The sequence below is a fragment of the Myotis myotis genome, unplaced genomic scaffold (genome assembly GCF_014108235.1).
Source record: "Myotis myotis isolate mMyoMyo1 unplaced genomic scaffold, mMyoMyo1.p scaffold_m19_p_6, whole genome shotgun sequence".
NCBI lineage: Eukaryota > Metazoa > Chordata > Mammalia > Chiroptera > Vespertilionidae > Myotis > Myotis myotis.
In genome coordinates, this window is record NW_023416368.1 from 26,987,326 (window position 1) to 27,014,660 (window position 27,335).

A 27,335-nucleotide genomic window follows, 5' to 3' on the forward strand; every position below is an offset into this window, starting at 1 on the left:
GAATCTTCAAGGATTCTGGAAATCTAGCAAACTAGTGTGGGAATACTGGGACTCGCACACAAAGGTGGGTGTGCAAGTAATCCCTGCAGCACTTCCTCTATAGTGAAAAACTGTGACAATCCAAACATCCTGCAATAGGAGGCTAGGTACATAAGCTATATTTGCACATGACAGAACTTTCTGCAGTCACTAAAAAGAATGCACTTATGTACATGTACTGACAGGGAAGATTACTAAAACATAGTATTAATTAGAAAAACAAAACAGAGAATAACTCATAGAGTATAATCCCATTTATAAAAAAACAAATATGCACAGAAAAAAAGACAAGAAAAAAGCATACTGAGCTGGTGACAGTGGTTAACTAGGAAGGGGGCTTTACTCTGTTCATTTCCATATTCTCTGATGCTTTTATAAAAATGTATTCATAAACCATGTAATCTTTTGGTCTTTGCACGGTAACATTAGGTCATTCATTCAAACTGTTCATTTTCCCCTCAAACCTAATACTACTCCCAAGTCTTATTTCATAAAATAGCACCATCATTCATATAATTGCTCCAGCCAAAAACATTTAAATCATTCTTGACTTCTCTCTTTTTTCTCATAACCCAAATCTAATCAAACAGCAAATCCTATGGACTCTACTTCCAAAAATACCCAGAATCTGACCACCATCTCTGATGCTGCCACTCTAGCCCCAGGTACCATTGCCTCTTACCTGACCTATTAGAACAGCCTCCTAACTGGTCTCCTTGCCTCCATTCCTGCCCCACTATACCTATTCTCCACACAGCGGTCCCAAGATCTCTTAAACACACAAGTAGGACATGTCACAACCTCCCATGGCCATGGCTGCCCATCACACTTAGAATGAAACCCAGAGTCCTTTCTGGGTCGCAAGACCCCCATAACCTGACTCTGGGACTCCCTGCCTGTTCATTTGCCATTACTCTGCTCCAACCACACTGGTCTCCCTGCCAGTCCTCAAGCACTCCATGCACTGTCCCTCCTCGTGACTTCTGCACCTACTACTGCCATCCTAAAAACCCTTACTGTGTAGTCTAGAGCTTAGAGGACATGGTAGAGCAGAGCAGGCCCCCATGTGTGTTAGTGAAAGCCTTCCTTTGATGGCAAGAAATACATAATTGGAAAAATACTGGATTATAGTTAAAAGTTAAAACTAGGGTCAGTCAGAAATGTAAATCTAGAAAACCACTTTGACTGTTAGCTCTCCCTAGGCACCCCTCCCTAGGTTAACTTTTCGAAATGCAGTGGCCTTGACAGGGTAACAAAGTCACCTTCATGGGCTGCTTTCCCCAATTGCTCAGTGGTGATAGGTTCCTCCCTGACCCATTCTCACTTTGTCAAGTCATGGTGCTTGTGATCATTAGCTTACACTGATTGGAATTTGGACAGCCAGCCTGCCACCTCTGCCCAGAGAGATGCTGGCTGGCCTGCCCAGAGCAAACACTTGAATGTCAGCTTCCTAAGAACCACCTTCCTAAGCCCTGGGATCCTGAAACTGACCAGTTAAATGCATCTGAGGTTTGAAGTAAATGGAATTAAAAAGTCCCCAAATGAAGGCTAATGAAGAATACACTGAAGGCTGTTCACTTAACCATCAAAAGTTTTATGAAACAAAGTAAAAGGGGGAGGAGATCCAAGATATAAAATACTGCCCAACAAAAATATCTGAAGACATGCACCAATGGCCAAGAAGCACATGAAAAGATGCTCAAGATCATTTGTCATCAGGAAAACACAAATTAAAACCACACTGAGATACTACTTCACAACCACTAGGATTGCCACAATCAAAAAGACAGTCTAAAACAAGTGTTGGAGATGACCTGGAGAAATCACAACCCTAGTACCTTGCTGGTGGGGATTTAAAATGATGCTTCTGCTATGGAAAACAGTTTGGCAGGTTTTTGTTGTTGTTTTTTAAATTAAACATACATTAACTATAAACCTAGCAATTATACTCCTAGTAAGAAGTGAAATGCGAAATGAAAACATATGTCTACAAAAGACATATACAAATTTTCAATGTAACATTCATAAGAGCCAAAAACTAGAAAGAACCCAAATGTTCATTAGTTGGTGAATGGGTAAACAAAACAGGATTTACAAAATAGAATACTCTTCAGTAATAAAAAGAAACAAACCACTGATGCATGCTACATCATGGATGAATCTAAAAACATTATGCTATGCTAAATGAAGATGCAATAGACCACATACAATTCAATTTAACTTAAATTTTCAGAAAAGACAAACCTACAGGGATATTTAGGCTGTCTAACTCTTTGAAGTATTCCCTCTCAGGATCCCCTGACGTTAGACTTAATCCACTGTCCTACTCATTCACTTATTTATTCAAACATTATTTATTGAGTACCAACCAAGTGCTAGGGGCTCTGACAGGCCAGTGGGAGACAAGAAACTCAGAAAAAGACTCTCATAGGGTTTACATCAAGCTAGGAGAGCCAGACAAAAATAAGCCAACATATAAGTCAGCAAAATAACCTGAACTATTGATATATACATGAAGAAAATACCAATAGAACATATGGTTGACATTGACCAGCTGGGTGGGCAGGGATTCAGCCCACCTGAGGACACCTCTGATGGAGGCTGAAATGACTAGAAGCAGCCAACTGTGCAAAAGAAGGTCTAGAGCTAAATCTTCCCAGTGGAGGGAAGAGCAAGTGCAAATGCAAATGTCTTGGGGTAAGAGTTTGCCCTGCCCAAGGAATAAAAAAGTGACAGTACTGCCAGAACGTGCTGTGGGGGAGCCTGTGACTATGATGAGCTATCAGTCCTGTGGTTCTGTTACATTATACAGCACAAGGAATTCATCAATTGACTTTCAGTTCATCAAAAAGGCGATTATCCAGGTGGGCCTAATCTAATCACAGGAACCCTTTAAAATCTGGGAGTTTTCCCTGGCCCGTGGCAAAAGAGGAAATCAGAGTTTCAGTGGGCATTCTGAGAACTAAGAGGGCTCTTGCTGGCTTTGAAGATGGAGGAGCCACAAGAGAAGGAGTGTGGCTATCTCTTAAGAACAGAGAGAGGCCCCTGCTGATAGTCAGCAAGAGAATGGGGACCTCAGACAGCCACCGGGAAATGAATCCTGTGGACAACTGAAGTGAGGTGGATGGAAGATTCTCCCCCAGAACCTCCAGGTGAGAGCCTTTTTGTGGGGTGACGCAAATGTTCTAAAATTGGATTGGGGTGTTGGTTGCAGAACTCTAAATTGTACAATTAAAACTGGTGAAATAATTCAATAAAGCACTGGGGGGAAAAACTCCCTAAAAATATGAAGACCTAAAACAAATGACTACTTTGAAAAGAATAACCATAAATTTAATGTTCTTGAGATACATACCCATGATAAATCAGTAGGTTAATTCAGAGTGTTAGTGATCGTTCTGAAGGGGTATAAAAGAGGAGAGGGGGAAAAATACCTTTTTATAAATTTAAAAGAGAAAGAATAGTCTTTATTTTTTTTTTTCTTTTCTTAATTTTCACCCGAGGATATGTTTTTCATTGATTCTAGAGAAAGAGAGAGGGAGGGAAAGCGGGTGAGAGGCAGAGAGAGGGAGAGAGAGAGAAACATCAATGTGAGAGAAAAACATCGATCAGTTGCCTCCCGTACCCACACCCACTGGGGATGGAACCTGCAACCTGGGTACTGCCCTGACCAGAATTCGAACTCACGACCCTTTGGTGCATGGGACAACACTCTAACCAACTGAGACACACCAGCCAGGGAAGAATAGTCTTTCTTAATGATAGTTGTTGGTAATTAAAACTCAACAAATAAGATATTCAACCATAAAAAGGAATGAAATTCTGATACATGCTAAAACATGTATGTACCTTGAAAACATTAGGCTAAGTGAAATACCAGGTAAACCAGACACAAAAGGACAAATACTGGATTATTCCACTAATATGAGGTAGCTGGAGTACTCAAATTCATGGAGAGAGAAAGTAGGGTAGAGGTTTGCCAGGTACTAGGGGAGGAAATAATGGGGCGTTATTGTTTAGTGGGTATAGAGTTTCAGTTTGGAATGATGAAAAAGTTCTGGAAAAAGATAGGATTGTTCGTTACACCCTGAGTCTAAAATACAGAGAACACCAAATGTGGCTGAGGATGTGCAGCAACAGGAACTCTCATTCATTGTTGGTGAGAATGTAAAATGGTGCAGCTACTTTGGAAGATAGTTTGGCAGTTTCTTACAAAACTAGATATGCTCTTACCATGCCATATGATCCAGCAATTGCGCTCCTTGGCATTTACCCAAATGAGTTGAAAACTCATGTCCGCACGTGAAACTGCTTTAGTCATAATTGCCAAAACTAACCAAAATGTCCTTCTATAGATGAATGGACACATTCCTGTGGTACATACGGACAATGGCAAATTGGTCAGTGATAAAAGGAAATGAGCTATCACGTCACAAAACAAATGGAGGAACCTTAAATGCATATCGCTAAGTGAAAAAAGCTAATGTGAAAAGGCTACATACTGTATGATTCCAACTATATGACATTCTGGAAAAGGCAAAACTGGGGAAACCAAAAGTTAAGTAGTTGTCAAGGATGGGGCGTAGGAGTGAAGCACTAGGGATTTTAGGGCAATGAAACTATTCTGTATGATACTATAATGGCCAATACCTGTTATTATACATTTGTCCCAACCCACAGAATGCACAACACAAAGAGTGAACCCTAATGTAACCTATGGACTTTAGTTAATAACATTGTATCACCACTGTAACAAATGTACCTCACTACTTGAAGATGTTAATAATAGGAAGGAATAGGTGTGAGAGACTATATGGGAACTCTCTATACTTTCCACTCAATTGTTCTAGAAACCTGAAACTGCTCTAAAAATAAAGTCTATTAATTAGTTTTAAAAGCAGGGAAGAGGAGAGCTTAAGTCTCAGTCAGTGGGTTGAGAACTACAGATTAGATGCAATTTATTCAATCCAATCGAGGGCAGAATGAATTAAAGTGGAAGGACTTTTTTTTTAAGCCAGTCCCCTCTCCTGGGTTGGAAACACAAAGGCACACCTGGGTTTCCCTGGGCCCTGGTTCAGTCTTTGGGACCTCGTCTCTACTTAAATCCCCCTGAGGAAGAGAGAGCAACTTACAGAATTCCAATCAAGAACTCTGCCTAAAGCTGGTCACCCGCCACCATCTTGGAAAAAAACTATTTAAATTACACTTCTGATGTCCAGAATAGGCCAATCTATATAGATAGAAATTACATGAGTGGTTGACTAGAGATTGGGGAAGTGGAGTTGGGGGAAAATGGATGACTGCTAATGGGAATGGAGTTTCTTTTTAAAAATATATTTTTTATTGATTTCAGAGAGGAAGGGAGAGGGAGCGAGAGAGAGAAAATCAATGATGAGAGAGAATCATTGATTGGCTGCCTCCTGCACACCTCCTACTTGGGACTGAGCCTGCAACCTGGGCATGTGCAACCTGGGCATCAAACAGTGACCTCCTGGTTCATAGGTCAATGCTCAACCACTGAGCCACCAACCTGGCAAGAATGGGGTTTCTTTTGAGGGTGATGAAAATATTCAATTGATTGTGGTGATGGTTGTGCAACACTATGAATGTACTAAAAACCATTCAATTGGATGCTTTAAATGGGTGAACTGTACGGTATGGTGAATTATATCTCAATAAAGTTGATATTTTAAAATGTGTATTTCTGACTCACCTTAGACTATGAGAATAAGGATACCTCATTCTGTCTCAGAGAACAGAAGTCAAATTTAAAGGGGCATATCCCCAGCAATAGGTTCATAAACCAAATGCCAAGATAGAAACACAGTTCCTGAAGACCCTCACCACCTCTCAAAGGCAACAACCTGATTCACTTTCATTTCTATGAAACTACATTTGTTTTGCCATTGACTCCATGAGATAGCCAGACATGAAGTCCAATATATTCCACAAGCTTTCCCTACAAGGCAGAGAGAGGCAGCCAGCACAACCACCGAGGCAGGTAGTTACTCCTGCAAGAAGATTGAAAATTCAAGCTGCCGTAATGTTATTAGGAACAGTAAAGATATTAGGAGACTTACTTTTTTTTTCTTTTTCTTTTCAACTGTGGTTTTTTTGTTTTGTTTTGTTTGGCATAGCCACAACTTTACACAAACATTACCAGGATTCTTCCCACCAATAGTTAATACATACACCACTGTGTAAGCTACCAACAACTGGCATGAAGGTAGCAGAGGCCTAACTCTTTATACCCAAACCAAATTTACCAACCTTCTACTCGTCAGTGGCTTTTGCTCCAAGTTTTGACACCCCTGAATGCTGGAAGATGATAACTATCACTAATTGAGCAGTGCTATGCACCAGGCTCAAGCTAATGTATTTTCTTTATACACAGTTTCATTTAGATCACAACCACTCTAGGGGGTGAATATGGCTATTCTCATATAGCCATATGATCTCTCTGATCTTCAGTTCCCTCACGCATAAAGTGGAAGCAGCAATAACAATGATCTCGCTGAACCTTGGCAATCCCTAAAGGCCAGTTTTATTGCCCCATATAAACACACAAATAAAACTTAAATCTAAAGATCTATAAATACCAATTATAAAATAAAGCCATAAAATTTTAGAGCCAGAAGAAACTATAAATCATCCAAACCACTGTTACTTATAAATGATGTACTTATTTTTTAAAATACTACCTTTACATTTACAGTAGGGATAATTATCACCCAAAGGAAAACAATACACAAATACTAATACAGTAGTAGTATATACAATGTAGCAAGTACCTAATGATAACGGAATACCTCAAGTCTGGGATTTCATCCTCTTACAGTGGTTCTCAACTTTCCCAATGCCGTGACCCTTTAATACAGTTGCTCATGTTGTGGTGACCCCCAACCATAAAATTATTTTCGTTGCTACTTCATAACTAATTTTGCTACTGTTATGAATCATAATGTAAATATCTGATATTCAGGACGTATTTTCATTGTTCATGACCCACAGGTTGAGAACCGCTGTAAGAGGTCACATGACCTGTCCAAGTAGTAGTCGTTGTCATAGTAGTAGTAGTAGTAGTAGAACTACATATTCAGAGATTAGAACACTTACTTCCATGTAAGACTTTCCCCCAAGTTGCAGGGCTGGTCAATTCCATTGCACAACTTCAATAACTCTTAAACCCTATCACTGCATTATTTCCTCCTACCCAAAGAATTCTTACACACACACACACCAATTATAGCAGTCAAATAAACTACCAGCCACACGCTTGCACCCTCTTCCAATTCAAGGCCAGATACAAAATCAAAGTCCTAATTCCAGAAGGCTTGGTCCATAGGGGCCATTCTGGGTAAGTGGGATGGGGCAGGACTAAGAGCTCTGCATCAGCAAGAACTCCATCTCCAGCTCAGACCAAGTGGGGGTTCCAAACTAAGCCCGGCTGCTAGTGTGGCTCTGGACTAGTGAATCCCCCAAGCCTGTTTTCTCATTTGTAAAAAGAGTAACAGCACATGAGATAATTCTACTGAGTCCCTGTAGCCCCAGGGGCTGAGTATTCACTGCTCCATCCTCCATGCCCAGGGCAGTACCCAGCACACAGCAGGCACAGCATTGAAATGTTCACTGGATAAAGCAGAGGCCTGATTAAAGGCCTGAGATTCAATCAAAATTGGTGGGGCCCAATCTATAAATGGGCTCCTAACTTACTCCAAACCAGGGGTCAAGTATTCCCTGAACCCGGGATGGCCCTGATCATTGACAAAGGAAGAATCTGTTTACGTGCTTCAGGTCACAGTCTCCGGCCTCTGAGGAGCCTCATCACGTCACAGTTCTACGTTTATTTCACCCCAAAAGATTGGCACCTGCTGCCCTGGGGTTCCATTGTCTCCCTCTTCATTTTTAGAAATAAAAGGCTCACAAAATGACATCTCAGGCACCTGCCTTCCGCAAATTTCCTTTAGTGAGGATGGGGAAATTCTCACAGCTAGGTCCTTCATCTGCCAACGCAACCTTTCTCAGCTGAAAGACATTGCCTACAAAGAAATCCATCACAGAGACAGGAAAAATGAAGTCAAAGTCAATTCCCCTCTCTGCCTTCACATTACTCCTGATTCTCAAAACTAAAAGATGGGCTGGACTATTTTTAAAGGGACGGCCTGAAAAAGCACCCAAACGATCTCACAATCTGAGATGCTCATCCCCAGGCCACTCTTGTTTGGCCGGAAGGAACAACTCTCTGGCTCTGCAAAAAAAAAAAAAAAAAAAAAAAAAAAAAAAAAGCCCAGGGAAAATCATACACAGAATGCAGATTTCATTTCTTCCCCCCACCGCAAGGAAACAAGCAAAAGTGGTTTTCCAAAAGGTTTCAGAATCTTGAGGAGTAAGTTTAAACTTCTCTTTTTTGATCGAGAACCGAGGGCATTCCTTCTCAGACCTTTGACGTTTCAAGGATAGCGGGAGAGGTAAGAAGGAGAGCAAGGGAGCGGAAGGGGGGAGCGTCAGGATGTGTTCCTTCTATTTTTAAACACTCGCCCACGGTTCGGAGTAAAGGAACACTCGGGCTCTGGAGCCCCACCCCTATCACCTCCTGTTAAGCACGAGAATCAGGACCTGCCTTCGTACTCGGTTCTGATTCTCGATGCGGGGTTTACTGGCCGCCAATCCTCCAAAGAATCCCGGGCTAAGCAACCATTGCACCCAGCCCCTTCTCGCGTGCCTTTCGGACAACCCGGCGGCCCCGAGCAGCCTGAAGCTGCGTGCCGGGAGCGAAGCAGTCCCACGCCGCCTGTTCCCGAGGGGAGGCAGCGCCCCCTGGGCAGGGGATGCTCCATTCCCACGCTGGGCACCCAGGGGTGAGCAACTCTTCCCCGAGGAAACCGGAGCCGCGGGCGCGAGCGTTTCCCACAGGCTGCGGCGCCCCGGGCACCGCCGTCCCACTTCCGGGGACACCTGTGTGCCGCGCACACGCACCGCGGAGCCGGGGGCACCCCAGCGCTCGGCCATCCCCCGACCCTTCCAGAACGCACGGGGCCGGGCGCCCCTCTCTTTCCTCGCCGGAGAGCCGCGGGCTGGCCCATTTTACGTCTCCTTCCCGCCTCACTCACGAGCATCTACGCCGGTCCCTCAGCGCCCCAGGGAGAGAAACCCAGCCGGGCGCCCGGGTGCCCAGACACCCCGGGCTGAGCGAGCCCGACGGCCCCTCCCGCCCCGGGCTGCGTCCCCGCTGGGCTCGGGGACACTCACTCTTGAGCGCACTGATGAGGGACTTCCCGTCCTTGATGAGCTCCTTGATGAATTTGTTGGTCTTGTCCAGCTCCGCTTCGTGCGACTTGAGCGTCTCTCGGAAGTGCGGGCTGTCCAGGCAGCAGTCGCTGAATTCCAGCGCCGGGAGCCCCATGGTGCCAGAGGCGCCCAGCCGGGGGGCGCGCCTCCCCGGGAGCCCTCGCGGCCCGCAGCCCCGAGCACGCACGCGGTGAGACCCCGACTGGCACCCCCGACGGCCGCCGGCTCCACAGGTGTGGCCGCGGCTCGCCTTTCGCGCGACGTCCGCCCGCGAGCACGACTCCCGAACCCAGCCCGGACCCGGCTGCTACGGCGCGTTACGGAGCGGCAGGCGAGCAGGAAGCGCAGCAACGGACCAGCAGCGGCGCCGGGAAGCGAGCGAGCTGGCGAGCGAGTGCGGGCGCCGCCTCCCCGCCTCCTCGGCTGGGTAGCTCTCCAGCAGCCTCGAGTGCCCTCTCACAGCAGCCTCAGCCGCCCCGGCTGCGTCGGGCCGCTCGAACCTGCTAGCGATGACCTAATCCCAGCCGGACCAATCAGCACGCCCGCCTCAGCCCGACCCCCCCGGCCTCCCGCGGACGCCCGGCCCTTCCGCGGCTTTGACCCAATCATCGGGGTCTGGAGGCGGGGCCTGATGCAGAGGGCGGGTCGTTTTACCGCCCAGGGCTGCAGCGCAAGCTCCGCCCCCTCCCGCCCGCGCTGTGCTGCAGACCCGAACCTAGGTGGTAATCGCTTCAGTGCACGGGGCCCGCCACCCAGAATCTTGCCCGCAAGCTGCGGTCAGGGTCCTAGTCCGAGATGGTGCATCTGCACCATCTCCGTCTGGGAAGCGGAGGAGCCTAGAGGTGCCTAGTACCAATAACCTGGGAATGAGAGCTGCAGTTCCCCTCTGCCCGCCCTGCATGGCTAGGCATTCAAGTTTGCATTCAAAATGCAGCCTCGGCCCCGGGAGAACCCCGAGTGCACGGAGCGACCACGTCGGCCCTAGACACATGCTCCTTCTTCCCGGCAGGCTGAAAATATTTGCATCTTAAAATTACCAGCTCTTCTTGCCTGCAGTCTTCCCGCCCCCTACAGTTGGTTCCCATCACAGCGACTCCTGCTTAAAACCCGCCCACGGCTGCCCCCAGCTGAAGGATCTAATATCCTTAGGAGAATTTCAGCCGCCTGTTGTTTTCCTGCTCGGCATCTAACACAATTTTACATAATTACGCCCACAGCCTGTAGTCCTTCGGTACACGGTGAGCTCGAGGCAAGGGCCGCCGTAGATTTCTGGTGCGCTGTGGCATCCCCAACACCTTGACCAGTGGCTGGCATTTAATAACAGATATTGAGCCCTTACCATGTGCTATGTATGCTATGGTGATTGATAAATATTTGTGGAATAAATGAATGGATCCTCTCAGGTGTCCCTCTCCAACCTCCCACACCCAATGCCTCGCCCTGTCGTCCCTATGTTCCACAATAGAAATCCATTCTGGTAGCTCATTCACTGCACTTGTCAGGCTGGATCCCAGCGTCTAGTGCTGAATTGTGACCTCCTAGAGCAGTGGTTCTCAACCTTCCTAATGCCGTGACCCTTTAATACAGTTCCTCATGTTGTGACCCCCAATTTCATTATTACAAATTGAACATAATTAAAGCATAGTGACTAATCACAAAAACAATATACAATTATATATGTGTTTTCCGATGGTCTTAGGCGACCCCTGTGAAAGGGTCATTCGACCCCCAAAGGGGTCGGGACCCACAGGTTGAGAACCACTGTCCTAGAGAATAGGTGCTGTCCTTGAATAAATTATTTGTATGTCCAGGATCTAGCTGCCCTCTTTCAGTTAAGTTGTTTGTTGTTTTTGTGTTTGCTTTTTAAATAAGTCTGTTGCGTTCAGGCACTAGGCTAGATGCTAGGGATACAATGATGAATAACAAGGAACTAGACTGCTGCTCGTCAGTGGGAGAGAAAGAAGCAACAAGCAATAGCAAAGTGCATGATAAGTTAGGATAGGAGGCCAGGGTCCTTGGGAACATGAAGGAGTTGCTAACTCAGGAGGCCAGAGAAGGCATCCATGTTGAGGAAGTAATTGATTGAATGCATAAATTAATGAATGTGATCTATTTGCTGGTCATATTTACACATTTAGACTTAATAGCAGGCATGGGTTTTAACCTCAGCTTAGCCACGGGCTAGCTGTGTGACCTTGGACAGTTAACCTCTCTAAGCTTCAGGCTTTTTTAAGTGGAAAATAGGGGTGATAATAATACCTACCTCACAGGGCAGTTGTGAAGAGTAAATAATAGGATGCATATAAATGCTTATTTAAACCAGTGTCTGCACTGTAATAACTGTTCCCTCCTAAAAATAAAATGTTAGCTAAATTAAATGGTAATTAACCATGTTATTGGAAGATGAACTTTGATAAATTCCCTTTTTATAATCTGTTGCTTCCTCTAGCAGATGTTAGATAAAATTGTTGAAAGACTGATTATTTAAATTAATATTGTAAATTGTAGAGGTAGGTACTCACATGAAGATAGAATGGAGGTAGGTTTCCTCCATCGTTCTGGTAAGCAAGGAGGAAACCAACAGCCTGGGGGTTTCTAGGAACTGGAACACAGGTTCCATTCAGGACTCTAAATAGAAAGAGATTTGCTGATTACTTTGGAGACATCAGGACCTAACTCCTCAGAGAAGCTCCCCTGCCCTTCCAATGTAAGTAGTCCCCACTCTTGGTCTCCATTGTTGTTCTATATCTTAGACCCCTGATTGTTTTCATCCGTGTGGGCATAACAATATTAATTTAGTTTGTTGGCCCGGAACACACATTGTCTCCCTCTCCCCCACCCCACTCCACTGGAGTGCAAGCTCCCTGGTGGCAAGGATAGTGCTGGTACTATGTGGTCCATGGCTGTATCCCCAGTGCCTAGAGTGGTGCCTACACATTGTAAATTCCCAGTAACTATCTCTTGGGTGGATGGATGGGTGGATGGATGGATGGATGGATGGATGGATGGATGAATTGCTGGATGGGCAGCCCTGGCAGATGGCCAATGCTTCAGGCTTTCCTTAGAAGTATATAAAGGAAAGTGAAGTGATCTTGCAGAAGAAGAAAAGAGAACTAATAAAATTTGTAACCACAGACCCAGAACTGAAGTTCTAGACCACATGGACTCAGAATTTTTAAGGGAGGAACAAAGCGAATATATGGTAGCTGGGTGACCTCAGGCCAAAAAAATTTTACACACACACACAGCATAAATACACACATGGAAATACACTATCCGTGGAGACCTGGGGTAAATTAGAATTTGGTAGGTTGTTTCTTACTTAAGGCACAATAATCTTTCTTCAGTTGGCCTCTGGGTCACCAGCCACACACCACCTCTGGGGTCTCCTTTCTCACTGTCCCCTCCTGCTCAGTTTCCTTTGCTGATTCCTCCTCACTTGCCCAATCTCAACACTGGACCATCCCAGATCACTTCTCAGTTTCCTTTGCTGATTCCTCCTCACTTTCTCAATCTCTGAACACTAGACTATCCCATCTCTGTTCACACATCATAGATTGCTTCAACCTGCCTCATGTCTGCAAATGCCATCTGCACACCAACAACCTACAAATATCTATCCTAGCTTTGACCTCTATTCTGAACTCTAGATAGATATACCCATTTGACTGATGAATACTACCTCCATATCCAAATATACATCTCACCTTTAAAAAGGGACCAGACACATCACCCGATCAGAGCCAAATCTAATAAGAAAAAATTATTAGATTTGCTAGAGCAACTAGGCCAAAGGTACTCTCTGTTGAACTTGAAGCTGGATGGATATATATACCAGGAGCCACTATATAGTGGGGAGAGCCTATCTGAGAATGAAGCTAATGCAAAGGAAACAAGAACTGAGAGATGAAGAAACAAGGAGAGCGACCAAGTACTGAAGACATTATTTGAGAATCACACTTGGCCATACCTAAAAATAGCATATTACTATACTTCTCTATTATTTGAGCCAATAAATTCCTCTTTTAAGCTTTGGCCACATTTTGTTAGCTTTTCCACCTCTTGCAACCAAAGTGTACAGATAAGAGACATATTCCATCTCTATTATTTCTGCTTCATCCACCAACAGAGAATCAATTGTCTAAAGTGTGAACCCCGAGAAAGAAGACTCTACTAAGAAGGATTCCTGGTGACTAACTGGGTTCAAATTTAAAAAAAAAAAAAAAAAAAAAAAAAACCAGAGCCTACGCCCTGGCTGGGTGGCTCAGCTAGACTGAGCATTGTCTCATACACCAAAAGGTTGCAGGTTCAGTCTCCATATAGGAGGCTCGCTCTCTCTCTCTCCCTCTCTCTTCCTCTTCCTTCTTCTCTATTTAAAATTTAAAAAAAAAACATATCAGGTGAGAATTAGAAAATCAGAGCCTAGCAGCCATTTCTACACAGGGACCTCTCACACAAACTGCACTTCTGGGAGAGGCCTGCACTGACCTGCCTGCCTCTGCACTGTTTCTGCCATCCCAGCCAGCCCTTAAACAGGAGTTCCTGGAATCCTATTTCAACCAAAAGGACTGAGGCTTTCCCCATCCAAATAGATCTGTGCAGCTCCAAACAACCGTAGCGGTGCTATTCTGTCCAGTCAAGACAGTGCCTTTTGGACAAATCGAACTGCCAGGATTTGGAGCCCTTATTTGCATGAGGACCTGCCAACCAGGGGTCAGGGGTGGGGACTTCTGTGTACATAAACCAGCTCCCCGCTAGCTCTGAGAACACTTTCCCTTCCACTGAAGATGGAAGACTGTGTCTCCCTGTCTGAGCTGAAACACCATCTGACCAGAACAGAGCAGAGCAGACCAGAGTAGACGGGCACGGAACAGAGCAGACCAAGGAAGAGCAGAGCTATCTAGCCAGAGAGGGGCCAGATCCCAGGGGCGCCTCCCAGCCATGCTGTTTTCACAGCCACGCTGTATCACAATTCAGCTGCTCCACAGCCAGCTGTATCGCAATTGAACTGTTTCACACCGAATAAAGTTTCCTTCTTCACCACACCCCAAATCGGGGATTCTTGTTAGCTCTGAATTGGCGCCCACGAACACCTGTGGACAAGAGTCATAGTCACTTCTTAGCCCAGCTAGCCCATGAGTACCATCCACACTATGCCCAGCATTTTCGGGTCAGCCTCTGCTCACCTTTCCTATCAGCCTCACTCTCTGTTTCCACTCGGTGCTCTCTCTGTCCCAGAGCTCTAGTCCTCACCTGAACTCAGTGACCTCACAGACCTCTAACTTCCAAGGTCCCCTAGGCTGTGTCCCTCACTGCTTCCCATGGACACTTCCTGTTTATTATATTCACCTACAGCGGGCTATTTCTTCCCTGCTGATGTGTTTGTTTTAATAACTAGAAGCAGGACTGGATGGGAGCCACTTCTGTCCCTGGGCTTGGAAAGCCCAATGCCAAATGGTTAGACTCTGGCCACCACCCAGCACCACCGGTACACTCTGTTCAAGCTTTAGCCTCCTTGTTCCAACTGTTGTACCTGCTGCTGCTTTTGCCTCCCTCCCTCCTGATGACAAGTTCAGCCTGATGTTATTTCCAACTCCGTCATCTCTGTCGTTGCCATGCTATCCAGGGCCTTTGCCATTTCCCCTCAAAGACATTGGGAATTTCTGTGAAATCATACCTTAATGGTCCAGAGAAATCTAGCTTCCAAATAAAATGTCACTACTATCACAAAGAAGCTCTCCCTCTTCAAATAAGGTTGTTTCCCCTGTTCCTGCCTCCAAACAGGCAAAGTAAGATGCTAGGGCTACTGCAAGTAAATGATGAAGTTTAAAGAAGGAAAAGAACAGGTCCAGATATATAATCTGCAGAACTCAGTGCAAAATGAAAATGGAGATGCCCTCATTCAAAAATTATTAAAATTTTCAAGATGTCAACAGCAGAGCAGTGAACCAAGCATGGAGTCCTTCCAAGTACAGGACCCTATGTGATTGCACAGGTTGCAAACCCATGAAACTGGCCCTGGGAAAGAACAGGTGTCCACAGAGAACAGCAGGGGCCCTACTTTAGATTAGGGGGATAGAAAGGCTTCTCTGAAGCGGTGAGGTGTAGGCAAGGACCTAACGGATGGATAGAAATGGAGGAATGTGGCTCCTCAGCAGAAGAATAGCAGTCTTCCTTCTCTATGTTCCAAGTTGGTTAAGAAACTTAGAGTGGCCTGTCACCAGTTGTGATGAGGCAAAAAGATAAAGGTAACAGATCCCTTCCCTGTCTGTGCCAGCTCAGGCCTGTTTCCCAACCCTTTTCTGTGTTCCAGATCTTCACGCTTGGGCAATCTATCCACATAATCTGATCCCTCCCCTTCAGCACCTTGGGTGGTCAGGACAGCCCGACAGGGGCCCCAGCCCTGTTTCTTGCAGCACTCAACTCCAAGGGTTGACTAGGTCAATAGCCTAACCCTCCTGATCCATGTGGCCCAGGCTGGTTATAACCAGGAAGGAGTTCTTTCTATCCTTAACCCCCAAACCATGAAGACAGCTAACACTAATGAGACCTCAAAACATTTTTAATCACCAAACCCATATTTTTTCCCTAAATTCACTTTATCCCATTGTTAGTTTTACAATGTTCTTTTCCTATATTGGATCCTATGAAAACTTGGTGTTGTGGGCCTCCAAGTAGGTTGTAAATAGAATCAGACGAGAAGCTTATTAAAAATACAGATGCACCAGCCCCAGGCCAAACCCAGCTCCTCTATTTTTAACAAGTTCCACAGGTAATTCTGATGCATGCCAGGTCTCCGGACCACTGCTTTAGCAAGCTGGGCAGAATAAAGAACAGAATTTCCATTTGGTGGGTATAAGTCAGAAAGTTTCATTTCTGGTATTAAATGTGACCCCTCAGGCAAACTACTTTTATTCAGTACCTCAGTTTTCCCATTAAGGAGCATGGTGATGATTCTTCCATTACATCTCTACCCTAGAAGCTCTCTGTAGTATAAAATCCTTGTTGTCTTCCCATTTGCTAGTTCCCTTTATGGTGGCAGCACCCAGGTTTCCTCTAGAAACTACCACCCCTCTCCCATTGCAGACAGGCTTGGTTGGAACATGAATCTGATGCATCCTGGCTGACCAATGGACCAAGATGCAAGTTTGGATAATAGTTTCTCTCTCAGAAAATTTTATCTTGAGACAAGTGAATTGTAAATAAGTGAAGTTGATTCATCTGGTAAGGTAGATCTCCAATGTCTGTCTATTAGTTCCTGCTCCCTGAGTGATCCTGATTCATGTTTTCTGAAACCTGGTGTTCAGTTTTTCCTTGGGATTGTGAGCAAATCCATAGCCTTCTGATAAATTCTTTCTTTTGCTTGAGACAGCGTTGGGTCTGTTGCTTGCCACCAAAGAATTCTGAGTCTTAGAATTGTGAACTTTGATTGTGTTCTATATGATAATGAATCATAGCTTCCATTCTTGGAAAGTCATTATAAATGACCACTTTATGGGAAGTCAATAGTTAATTTTAATAATGACATCTTGGTTCCAGTAGTAACAGTAAAAATTCCTCAATAGGGTAAGAGATTATTCACTGTCCTGGTGAAACATCTTAAATAGAAACAGCCTTTGGGTGAACATTCTTTCTCTAAATGAAGTTTACTGTTCTGGACCCCAGAAAAGAAAAAGACAAGAGAAAATGGAAAAGAGTTTTGAGGTCAGTTCAAACCATCTCCCCTTCAGCTATATCCCACCCTAAATTTAAGAAAAGGCCTGTTCTTTATTATTCAAAAGAAGGCTAAAAACTGTACCTAAATATGTATTTTAAGGAGTGGCTATTGCAGAAAAAATGACTTTAGTGATCGAACCCTTTCCTCTCAGCAGCCTCTATTTTATTCCTACGCCCATCTCATTGTTACAGTTCTATTTCTTGCCTTTGTTGACATCTTTATTAATATGATTCTAGCTAACAGTTACTGAGCATTTCCTATGACCCAGGCATGATGCTGGATGTTTTACATACAGTACCATATTTAATTCTTACACTGGTCTTTCAAAGTCAGTATTATTATCCCCTTTTTATGGAGGGGAAGCTGCGTTCAATGAGGTTACGTGAAAGGGCTAGTGACTGATGGAATCAATCACTTATCCTCTGCTTGTTTCCATCTGTCTCCAAGCCATCCTTCCACTGTATTCTATTGCCTTAAATGGAAAGCACCACTTAGTCCAAGGCATCACTTTAAAAATATTAAATGTGTATTGCATCTCAAATAAAATGACAGCTGAATTCACTGACCGTGTCATGTACTGATTACCCAACTAGGCTATAAGGTCAACTATGTTTTGTCCCCCACACTATCACCACTCATGTCTGGCATAGAGGAGATGCTCAAAAAATGCTTGTGGAGCAAATGACTATCTTGTGGGGCATCAGAGTTAGGAGAAAGCAGGGTTGGTGTCAAGAAGTCCCCTCCCAGGAAATGAAAAGTTCATGTTACCTGTAGAAAATCCAGCCAACTTTGATATTTGGTGAAGCCTTTAAACAGCATCAGATGATTCTGATTTTGGGATTCTGGGTAGCTCTTTCCCTTCCTAAAGATATATTTCATCTTTTAGGCACAGTCATGCTTTGGCTTGAGTTTATGAGGAGTGGAAGTTTCTAAAAATCTGATAGGATAAGTATAAGCTAAAAGGCTGAAGTATCAATCATACTTTTCCCAGGGCCAGTTAGCTCACAAAATACTCAAACCCAGCTACCATGCTCTCCATTGAGGAGTGAGAGCATAATGGTATTTTATTACTTTTAGATCTAATCTTTGGTTGATATAAACCTGCTATAAATACTTAGGTGAATTCCTTTTGTGCCTCAGTTCCTCAAATGTGGAAAACAGCCAAATAAGGGTATACATAGCCCAACAAAATTTCCTGCCAAGTCTACAGGGCTCCCTCAGTGGAGTCACATTCATTCACTGCTAATAGTTCAAAATCTGGTCTCTGGATTCAGGCAAACCTGAAGTCAGGCTTTGGCTGTGTCATGTATCAGCCAAGTGACCATAGGCAGAACACTGTGACCTCTCAAAGCCTCAGCCTATTGTTAGGAAAATTGAAGAATGTGATAATGTGTATAGAATGCTTAGTCCAGTGCCAAGCATGTGATAGGCAGGCAGTAAACTGTAGCATAGTCATAGAGATATCTCTACTGGCTTTACTTACACATTTCATTCAAAACAGTCAAAAAGTCCAGTGTGTTATTGGTGTTTTAAAGTAACAAGTATGATCTGAAGTCATCCTCAACCACATAGATTACTTTCTCAACTTCTAAAGTACACACAGAATTAATTGGGAATAAGGCAATGAAGCTACAAAGACTTATTTATTATGACACGTTTGTCCTAAGCTCTCCCTTGGAAAAGATTCAATAAACTAAATCTGTTATTATTACAAAGACTAGAGGCCTGGTGCACAAAAATTTGTGCACTCAGGGGTAGGGGGTCCCTCAGCCCGGCCTGTGCCCTCTTGCAGCCTGGGACCCCTCGGGGTTACCACTTTCTGGCTTAGGCATGCTCCCCGGGGGATTGGGCCTAAGCTGGCAGTCAGACATCCCTCTGGCAGCCCGGCAGCCCTCAGGGGATGTCCACTTGCCAGCAGGGAGCAGACCTAAGCTGGAGTCAGACATCCTTAGTGCTGCTAAGGAGGCAGGAGAGGCTCCCACCACCACTGCTGTACTGGCAGCCATCAGCCTGGCTTGTGGCTGAGCAGAGCTCCTCCTATGTGAGTGCGCCCTGAACACCAGAGGGCAGCTCCTGCATTGAGCATCTGCCCCCTGGTGGTCAGTGTGTATCATAGTCACCAGTCATTCCCACTCATTCTGCTGTTAGGGTCAGTTTGCATATTACCCTTTTACTATATAGGATAGAGGCCTGGTGCACGGGTGGGGGCCAGCTGGTTTGCCCTGAAGGGTGTCCCGAATCAGGGTAGGGGTCCCGCTTGAGTGCCTGGCCAGTCTGGGTGAGGGGCTGAGGGCTGTTTTCAGGCTGGCGGGCGACTGAAGCTCCCAGCCTCTTTCTTTTTTTTTTATTCTGGGATTTATTTACTTTCTATAGCTGTCACTGGAGCTGAGAGCCGGCTCCAGCTTTGAGGCCATGGCTGGCTGAAAGCAGGTATCTGGGTTTGTTTAGCTTCTATAATTGAAACTCTGTTGCCATCACTGGCGCTCTAAGCTCTGAGGCCCCGGCTGGCTGAAAGCAAGTATCTGGGGTTTGTTTAGCTTCTATAATTGCAACATTGTTGCTTCCGGAGCTCAGAGCCGGGCCTCGGCAGGCGGAGAACCTTGGCTTCCTCCATCACTGGAGCAAGCAAACCTCCTGCTCGCTTCAGCTGCATGGCTGCTGGCTGCCATCTTTGTTGGCAGTTAATTTGCATATCCTGCTGATTAGTCAATGGGAAGTGTAGTGGAGGTATGGTTAATTACCATGTTTGTCTATTATTAGATAGGATTATTTTGACAATTTGTTAAGGAAAATCACCATTACTATTGCACATAACTTGACTGTTTTATGGCCCAAACTTCGTTTCTATATTAAGGTTCAAATGTAAGAACCTTGATTTTGAAGATAATGAGCATATAAAACATGACTTTTTTTTTTCAAAAGAGACTTTTAGCAGACTTTCCATCTCGCCTCATTTTTATTGGATTATTGGTCAGTCCTTTACAGTTTCAAGCCAGATGATTTCAAAGGTTCAAAACACCCTCAGATCATACTGACTACAGGTAGGCCCATTAAATGGGAAACATCCTAACAGTGACAAGAGAACTCTTTCTTAAAGTTAGGCATGGCTACAGGACCTGCTTGAGCAATTGGAATGGGGCAGTAGCCTATAAGGAATCAGAATATGATTTTATGTGCCTCCCTTCTCCCTGTCAGGGACAGTTGACATGGATCTGGATGTGCAGTGTGAAGAAAATAATCTTTTATTATTTTCAGCCACTGAGATTTTAGGGCTGTTGGTTTCTATAGCATAAATTAGCCTATCTTGACTTGATAAAACAGAGATATAAATGCAGTTGACATGTCTAACAGACATACTCATGGTGCCAATAATTAATTTCTAAAAGCTAGTGGTTTAGTGGAATAGAGAAAGAAACCTCTGAATTATAGTCAACATCAGAACAGTTTTAACAGACTGGTAGAAAGATTCAAAGAGATATTCCTCTGTGCCATCAAGAGAGTGAGAAACACGATTCCCAAATCTGTATTCCCAGCTGGGATTCTCCTCATTTGCTGATAGACTAATCCACTGAGACCCTGGAGAGAATCCAGAGCAGGCCATCTCTCCCTCACCCTTAGGCACTTCCCAGGTGAGTGGGATAGCGAGGGCTGACCTCAAATTTGAGAACACTTTGGAGATATATCATTATCCCACATAGCCCTCATCTAAGAAGCTTATAATCTGTCCCTCAGATCTCCATGGAGGAAGGGCTCAAGGTGGCAGCCAATCTTATACATGTCATCTACCCCCAAGCCAGTCTCTCCAGGAAGAAATCAGTGGTCTTCCATATTTCTTTTTTCTCGAGGCTGGAATATTTTAATTAAAAAACACACATTGTCTAAATCCAAATAGTAGTAATGATGATCATTTGCTGGGTGCTTGCTCTGTAGCACTATGACAAACATTTTATGGCTATCGTTTTATTTAATCCGCACATAACTTGATTAGCTAGGCACTATTATTTCCTTTCCTATAAATTAAAAAATAAAAATACATTTTAAAAAAGCTTAAAGCAGTCAAATAACTGGCTTAAGATCAGCCAGCCTAGAAGCAGGAGAATTTATGCAAACCCAGAAGCTGTCTTCTTTGATGAGGCACCTTTTACTTCCCCTCCCGGCCACTATGTTATATCTCAATCCCCACACCCAAGATAGAAAACTCTGTTGTTTTCCTTGTCTTCGTTTTGTTGCTAGTGACCTGATTACATCATATCCGGCCTTGAACCAACATTGCTCCAGTATAGTCCCCAGGAGAACCAGGCCCTCAACACCTGCTTAGGTTCTTTCTGTCCTTGCAGGGAAAAGTCTGGGAACTTAAGAAAAAAACAAACGAAGTAATCCAAGGCGGTGGGGGGGAGACCCAAGGAAGAGAGAAGTTATTTTCCACTCTGATACATCTGTATGACTAACTAGTAACTGTGGATGAGAAAAGTGACCTATGGGCTTGTTAGAGAGCTTGAGGCGGAAATAGACACTGTGAGACCAAGAAGTGGGCGGAACCAGAGGCTGCAGCCAGGAAACAAGGGCAGGAAACAGGATTTCTTTTTTCCAAAATCCAGAACAAAGCTGATCAGGAGTTTGGCAGGAAGAGGGACCACCATTTCATTCTTTCAGTGGAAAAAGTACTAAGTGCTCAAAATTGAAGGTATTTGGGAAGGGATGAGTCAGAGAGAAACGGTGATATAGAATATTCTCTTTCTGAGAACAGTCCTTTAATAGTCCTACACAGAATTCTTTTATTACTTAATTGTAGACCTCGTGCCTTTCAATGGGAAACCAAGAAAGGGCTGGAATACTCTCACCTTGCTCATCATGGGACGCTCCACCTGGAAAGTGAAGCTCTTTTCCACCTCCCCTTCTTTCCCTCTTTCATATATTGCTGGTCTCTCTTCCTAGAATGCCTCTCCACTGCTATCAGAATAGGTAATTCTTCTTCATTTTTAGGTCTTAGCTTAGGTGTCACTTCCCCAAAGGAGTGTCACTGGACTGTCATGCAAAAGACCCTAACATTTCTCAAGACCTAAACTGTCACAAGCTATGCTTGCCTACAGGAACTGAAAAAGATTCCTGACCGCAAGACCAAGGTACTGACTGCAAAGGCCAAGGTGCCAAGTGCAAAAACCAAGATGGTGATGGAGCACTGTGCGCAAAAAGGACCGTGTGCAAAAGGGCCAAGTGCAACAGAAAAAGGATTTACTCACTTCACACCATAGCCTATAAAGACAGAAAGCTTCTCCCCAGTTGGGAAGAAGTGCCTTTAGAGCATGAGCTCACCCTACTCCCTTCCTTGATCAAAGAATAAAGTTTCTGCTCTGCTTTACCAAACTCAGTCCCTTTCTATTTTCGCAAATGGCACTGGGCAGGAGGACCTTTGTATGGACCCTTGATCCAGAAGGTTGGTAACAGAGGATTCTTCCCACCTTTATTCTGTGGCAGAGATTGCTAGTTACCTATTCAGGACCAACTCTCCCTTCTTTCTTACCACCGGTATTCTGATTTTGTTGGTGATGAAGTTCTCCTTAAAACACTACATTTCCCAGTCTCCCTCACAATTGGGGTGGCCATGTGACACTGTTCTAGCCATTAAGGTGTGAGCAAACGCTGTTAGATTGTGCTTCCAGGAAATTTCCCTTAAAGGGGGGCCAATTCAACTGGCAAGCCAGTTAGGCCTGTTTGTATTTGGCCCTCCTTCCTTGCCTGTGTCTGGACCTCTGTCATGATGGCCTGGTACTCTCACAGACTTCTACTGGACATGAGGTCAGGGACCATACTCTAATGATGGCAGATCAGAAAGTTAGAAGGAACCTAAGGCCCTGATGGTATTGAAAAGGAGCTGCGCCGAAACTGATTTGGCTCAGTGGATAGAGCGTCAGCCTGTGGACTGAAAAGTCCCAGGTTCGATTCCGGTCAAGGGCATGTACCTGGGTTGCGGGCACATCCCCAGTGGGAGGTGTGCAGGAGGCAGCTGATCGATGTTTCTCTCTCATCGATGTTTCTAACTCTCTATCTCTCTCCCTTCCTCTCTGTAAAAAATCAATAAAATATATTAAAAAAAGAAAGAAAGAAAGAAAAGGAGCTGCAATACCACCCTGGTCTGCTTACTTCTAGACTTCTCATCCCCCTGCAGGGGTGGGGAACTTTTTTTCTGCCAAGGGCCATTTGGATATTTGTAACACCATTCGTGGGCCATACAAAATTATCAGCCTAAAAATCAGCCTGGTGTATTTGGTCAAATATTTAATTAACTCACCACTAATGCGTTGGCAGGGCCAGACCAAATGATTTTGGGGGCCTTATATGGTCCTTGGGCCAGACGTTCACCACCCCTGCCCTAGGTTGTGTGAGCTATTGTTCATCAAGTTTCTGTTACTCCCAACTAAACATCACCTCCAATGGATAACCCTCATACAAATAAATACTTCCTTGATTTCTCTCCCAACACATACCATCTTCTTCCTTCATAGCACTTATACTTTATAATTATTTGTTTGTTTGACTAATGGCTTAAACTTCTCACTAGTCTATAAGCTCCGTAAAGTCTAGGTCTTGTTCTCCTTTGCTCACTGCCGTATTCCCAGTACCTAGAAATCTGCACAATTTCTGTGGTGACCAATGAATTCCACTGGAAAGCAGCCCCACCAAGAGCGGAAAGAACACTCTGAATGTCAAGTAAGCAAGTAGGAGTCTTTCAAAGGAACTACCCTTGCGTTGGAATTTCTGAAAAGACAAAATAGAAAATAAGTCAAACATCTAGATCAATAAGCCGAATAAACTTGCCGTTTTAATCTAAGTAGTTTGTTGATGTTGTTTTTATTCCTAGGACTGGGTTTTTGCCAGAGGCAATGACCTAGCTTTTATAGAGAAGGTCCAATTAAATGAGAGCATGTGTGATAAAATTGTGAGGATTTTGGCATTATTAACCATGATCACTATTGTGATAATAATACTACTTGGTGAATATCTCCTTCAACTACTGTCGCAAGGTAATTATTTGCATTTATAACCAATTTCCCTGCTTAATAACTCCCAGGACTTAATTAAGCAGATTGATTCTCCTCCACTGAAGGTCATATCCAAATAAAACCTTGGTCTCGTGTTCATGTGTGTGCATTGGAAAGAGCCATTGCTATAGGAAACTCTTTAGATTTACTTCAACTTTTTTTTTTCTGGAAAATATTTCAAATTCTCACTTTAGTAGGAAAACACAACCTGGAAAAAATATTTGCTAAATGTGGTTGAACTTGTTCCCCCTCATGATTTGATAAATCTGCATAACATAGACAGTGTACAGGTGAACAGAGCACGTATCATGCAAACCTCAACTGGAAAGTGTCCAAATGACCATCGTCCCCTGGTTTGCAGGTAGCTCCTGACTTTGTTTGGGCTTCCTGAGAAGCAGACCTGGAAACAAATATTTGAGAGCAGCCAGCTTAAGTTGGAGGTACAGGGACACTGGTAAAGGGTTGGGAGGTGATGGAAGAAAAGGAAGGCAGCCAACAGGGGGGTGTTAGTAAGCCAGCAACTAGAGCAAGTGACTGGAACTGAACTCTACAGAGAAACTGGGAAATTATGTAAAAGTCGCACCTCAGATGTTGCCCACAGGAGGGATGAGGCAGCTGGGTACTTCCACACCAATTCCCGTCAGTCAGTGGTTGAGGCTACTCTCAGGGATGGGCATTCACTGGTAGCCTGTAGAGCAGGGCAGAGGGGCCTTCTGGAAAAAGTCTCCTGGCACAAAGGTGCAGATCCTGGCAGTGAGAAGGGTCAAGAACACAAGAAGCAGGAAAGCCTCTGCCCCAGTCCCTTTCAAGTAAAGCTCCAACATCAATGTCCTATTTCATAGGTGACATAGGAGAAGGCTTTAGGTGGCACATGGAAAAATTTCAAAAAAGTAGTTATAAATGAGGTCTATAGTTCCCTTCTACTTAATGTATAAAGTGCTGGTTTTCCATTTGTGGAAGTATTACAATAAACTAGAGGCCCGGTGCATGAAATTCTTGCATTGGGGTGGGGTGGGGGGGTCCCTCAGCCCAGCCTGCACCCTCTCGCAATGCGGGACCCCTCGGGGGATGTCTGACTGCCAGTTTAGGCCTGATCTGCGGACATCCCTCTTGCAGTCTGGGATTGCTGGCTCCTAACCGCTCACCTGCCTGTCTGCCTGATCACCCCTAACCACTCTGCCTGCCTGCCTGCCTGCTTGATTGCCCTAACCTCTCACCTGCCTGCCTGATCACCCCTAACCTCCTCTCCCTCGGCCCCCGCCACCATGGTTTTGTCCAGAATGACATCCGGAAGGTCGTTCAGCTGTCCAGTCTAATTAGCATATTATGCTTTTATTATTATAGATAGATTATAGAAGAAATCAAGTAAAACAAAGTTGATTGATGCATTTAAAAAATACTGAAAAATATAATGGTACAGGGGTGCAGCAAAAGTAATGGGGAAATGACTGAAGTTTGGGAAACACTGGTGGGTATTTTACAGGTGGTGAAACTCAAGCATAATGCTGAGTGTTTAATAAATGTCTATTATGTTCTCAGCACTCTTCAAGAACATAAGAGACTAAGAAGGCATAAACCCTGCACTAAGGATTTTACCAGTAGTGCTAGCAGTAGCAGTGGCAGTAGCAATGGTGCTAGGAGCAGTAGTGGTAATACTAACAGTAATAGTAACGGGTACTATTTGGTGGAATCTTATGCTGACCAGCTCCTTATTTGCCTTCCTCTGGGAAGCTGTGCCAACCTTCATAAAGTACATTCTCTGTTTATGCAGAGAATGAGGGTCAGACTGCACTAGAAGAGGTTTCACTAAGGCTTCAAACTGTGGAAAAGAAATCTTCATGGCAGCATGAGCAAAGACAGAGAGAAGGGGCCTGGCCTGTCAGCGGCCACAGACAGAGAACAAGGCAGGCACAGCCTTAGATTCTTCATCCACTGACCCACTTCCTACTCTACTCAGGCCACCGAGCTGGACTCAGCAGCTGGGAGCAGGAAGGATGGAGAGGAAGCGAGCTGCAGATCATACTGCCAGCCTGCCCCAAAGTGTGCCGCCTTGAGAGGCTGTCTTATTGTGTCAAAACAAAACAAAACACATAAAAAAGACATAAAATATCCAGGTGGCAATTTTTGGATGTTCAGCTTCCTTTACAGAAGTCACATTTCCCAGTATATCCTAATTCCAGTGTGTGTGTGTGTGTGTGTGTGTGTGTGTGTGTGTGTGTGTGCGTGTGTGTGTGTGATGGCCAAATGAAGGCATGTAAATGAAGAGTCATTAGACTAGGAAGGGCTTAGCAGCTTCACCGCTCTCGGAGTGGAGGTGCAATGGACAGAAGCCACTGCTGGGCTACATCTAAGTGTCCTGCAGCTCCAGGGACCATCACACATCTATCTGTAAGCACAAATCTGGACTGACAGCAACCTCACATTCAATCAAGGCCTAGGCTTACTCTCAGAGCCATGGGCTTGCTACAGAAAATGCCTGAATGGTTGCCTCAGAAAATAAATAAGTGCTTATTTGCATTAGAACTTGAATTTGCATGTTGCTCACTTCACTTAACGTTCGGAGAATAGAACTGTAGACTGTGCTCACATAGCTCCACATCCTTCTGACTTCAAATTGGGTTAGCCAACCTTAAAATACTCACTCAAGCATGGAACTAGGGAAATTTGCCTAGCTTCCTAGAGCTTCTCTTCTTCTTTAAAATGGGGGCAACAGAAATCGCTGGCCACTTCCTAGGATTGTCCTAAAAATTAAATGAGGCAAAATTAGCTTGATGTCTGATACACAGTAAGTGTTTAAGAAGTGCATGATCATGGCCAAAACCGGTTTGGCTCAGTGGATAGAGCGTCGGCCTGGGGACTGGAAGGTCCCAGGTTCGATTCCGGTCAAGGGCATGTACCTGGGTTGCGGGCACATCCCCAGTAGGAGATGTGCAGGAGGCAGCTGATCGATGTTTCTCTCTCATTGATGTTTCTAACTCTCTATCTCTCTCCCTTCCTCTCTGTAAAAAAATCAATAAAATATGTTAAAAAAAAAAAAAGAAGTGCATGATCATGATTAAGTGTGACAGATTTCAATCATGGCAATCTTTGCTCAGCCTTCATGCCCTTCCTTGTTGCAGAACAGCAAAGCGCACTTATTGTTAAACTGATTAACAAGGAGGCCATTAGACTGAGGTGGCTTTAACGTCCTGGAGACCTACTGAAGCAAACCAAAACCGATGCCTCAAGGATACCAAGTTGAAACCTACGGA

General features: G+C 44.6%; 1 protein-coding gene across 4 annotated transcripts in view; it reads right to left on the minus strand.

The window, feature by feature from the left end:
- The window catches only part of ARHGAP26 (Rho GTPase activating protein 26), a 421,272-nt gene extending 411,376 nt beyond the window's left edge, over window positions 1-9,896 (minus strand). For 3 of the 4 annotated variants that reach the window (XM_036312018.1, XM_036312017.1, XM_036312016.1), the window contains exon 1: window positions 9,289-9,442. In XM_036312018.1, the coding sequence (XP_036167911.1) occupies window positions 9,289-9,442 (154 nt within the window). Of the gene's footprint in view, window positions 1-9,288 lie in introns of all 4 variants that reach the window. The other variant, XM_036312015.1, reaches the window with a different exon arrangement.
- Window positions 9,897-27,335: the final 17,439 nt, after the last annotated feature.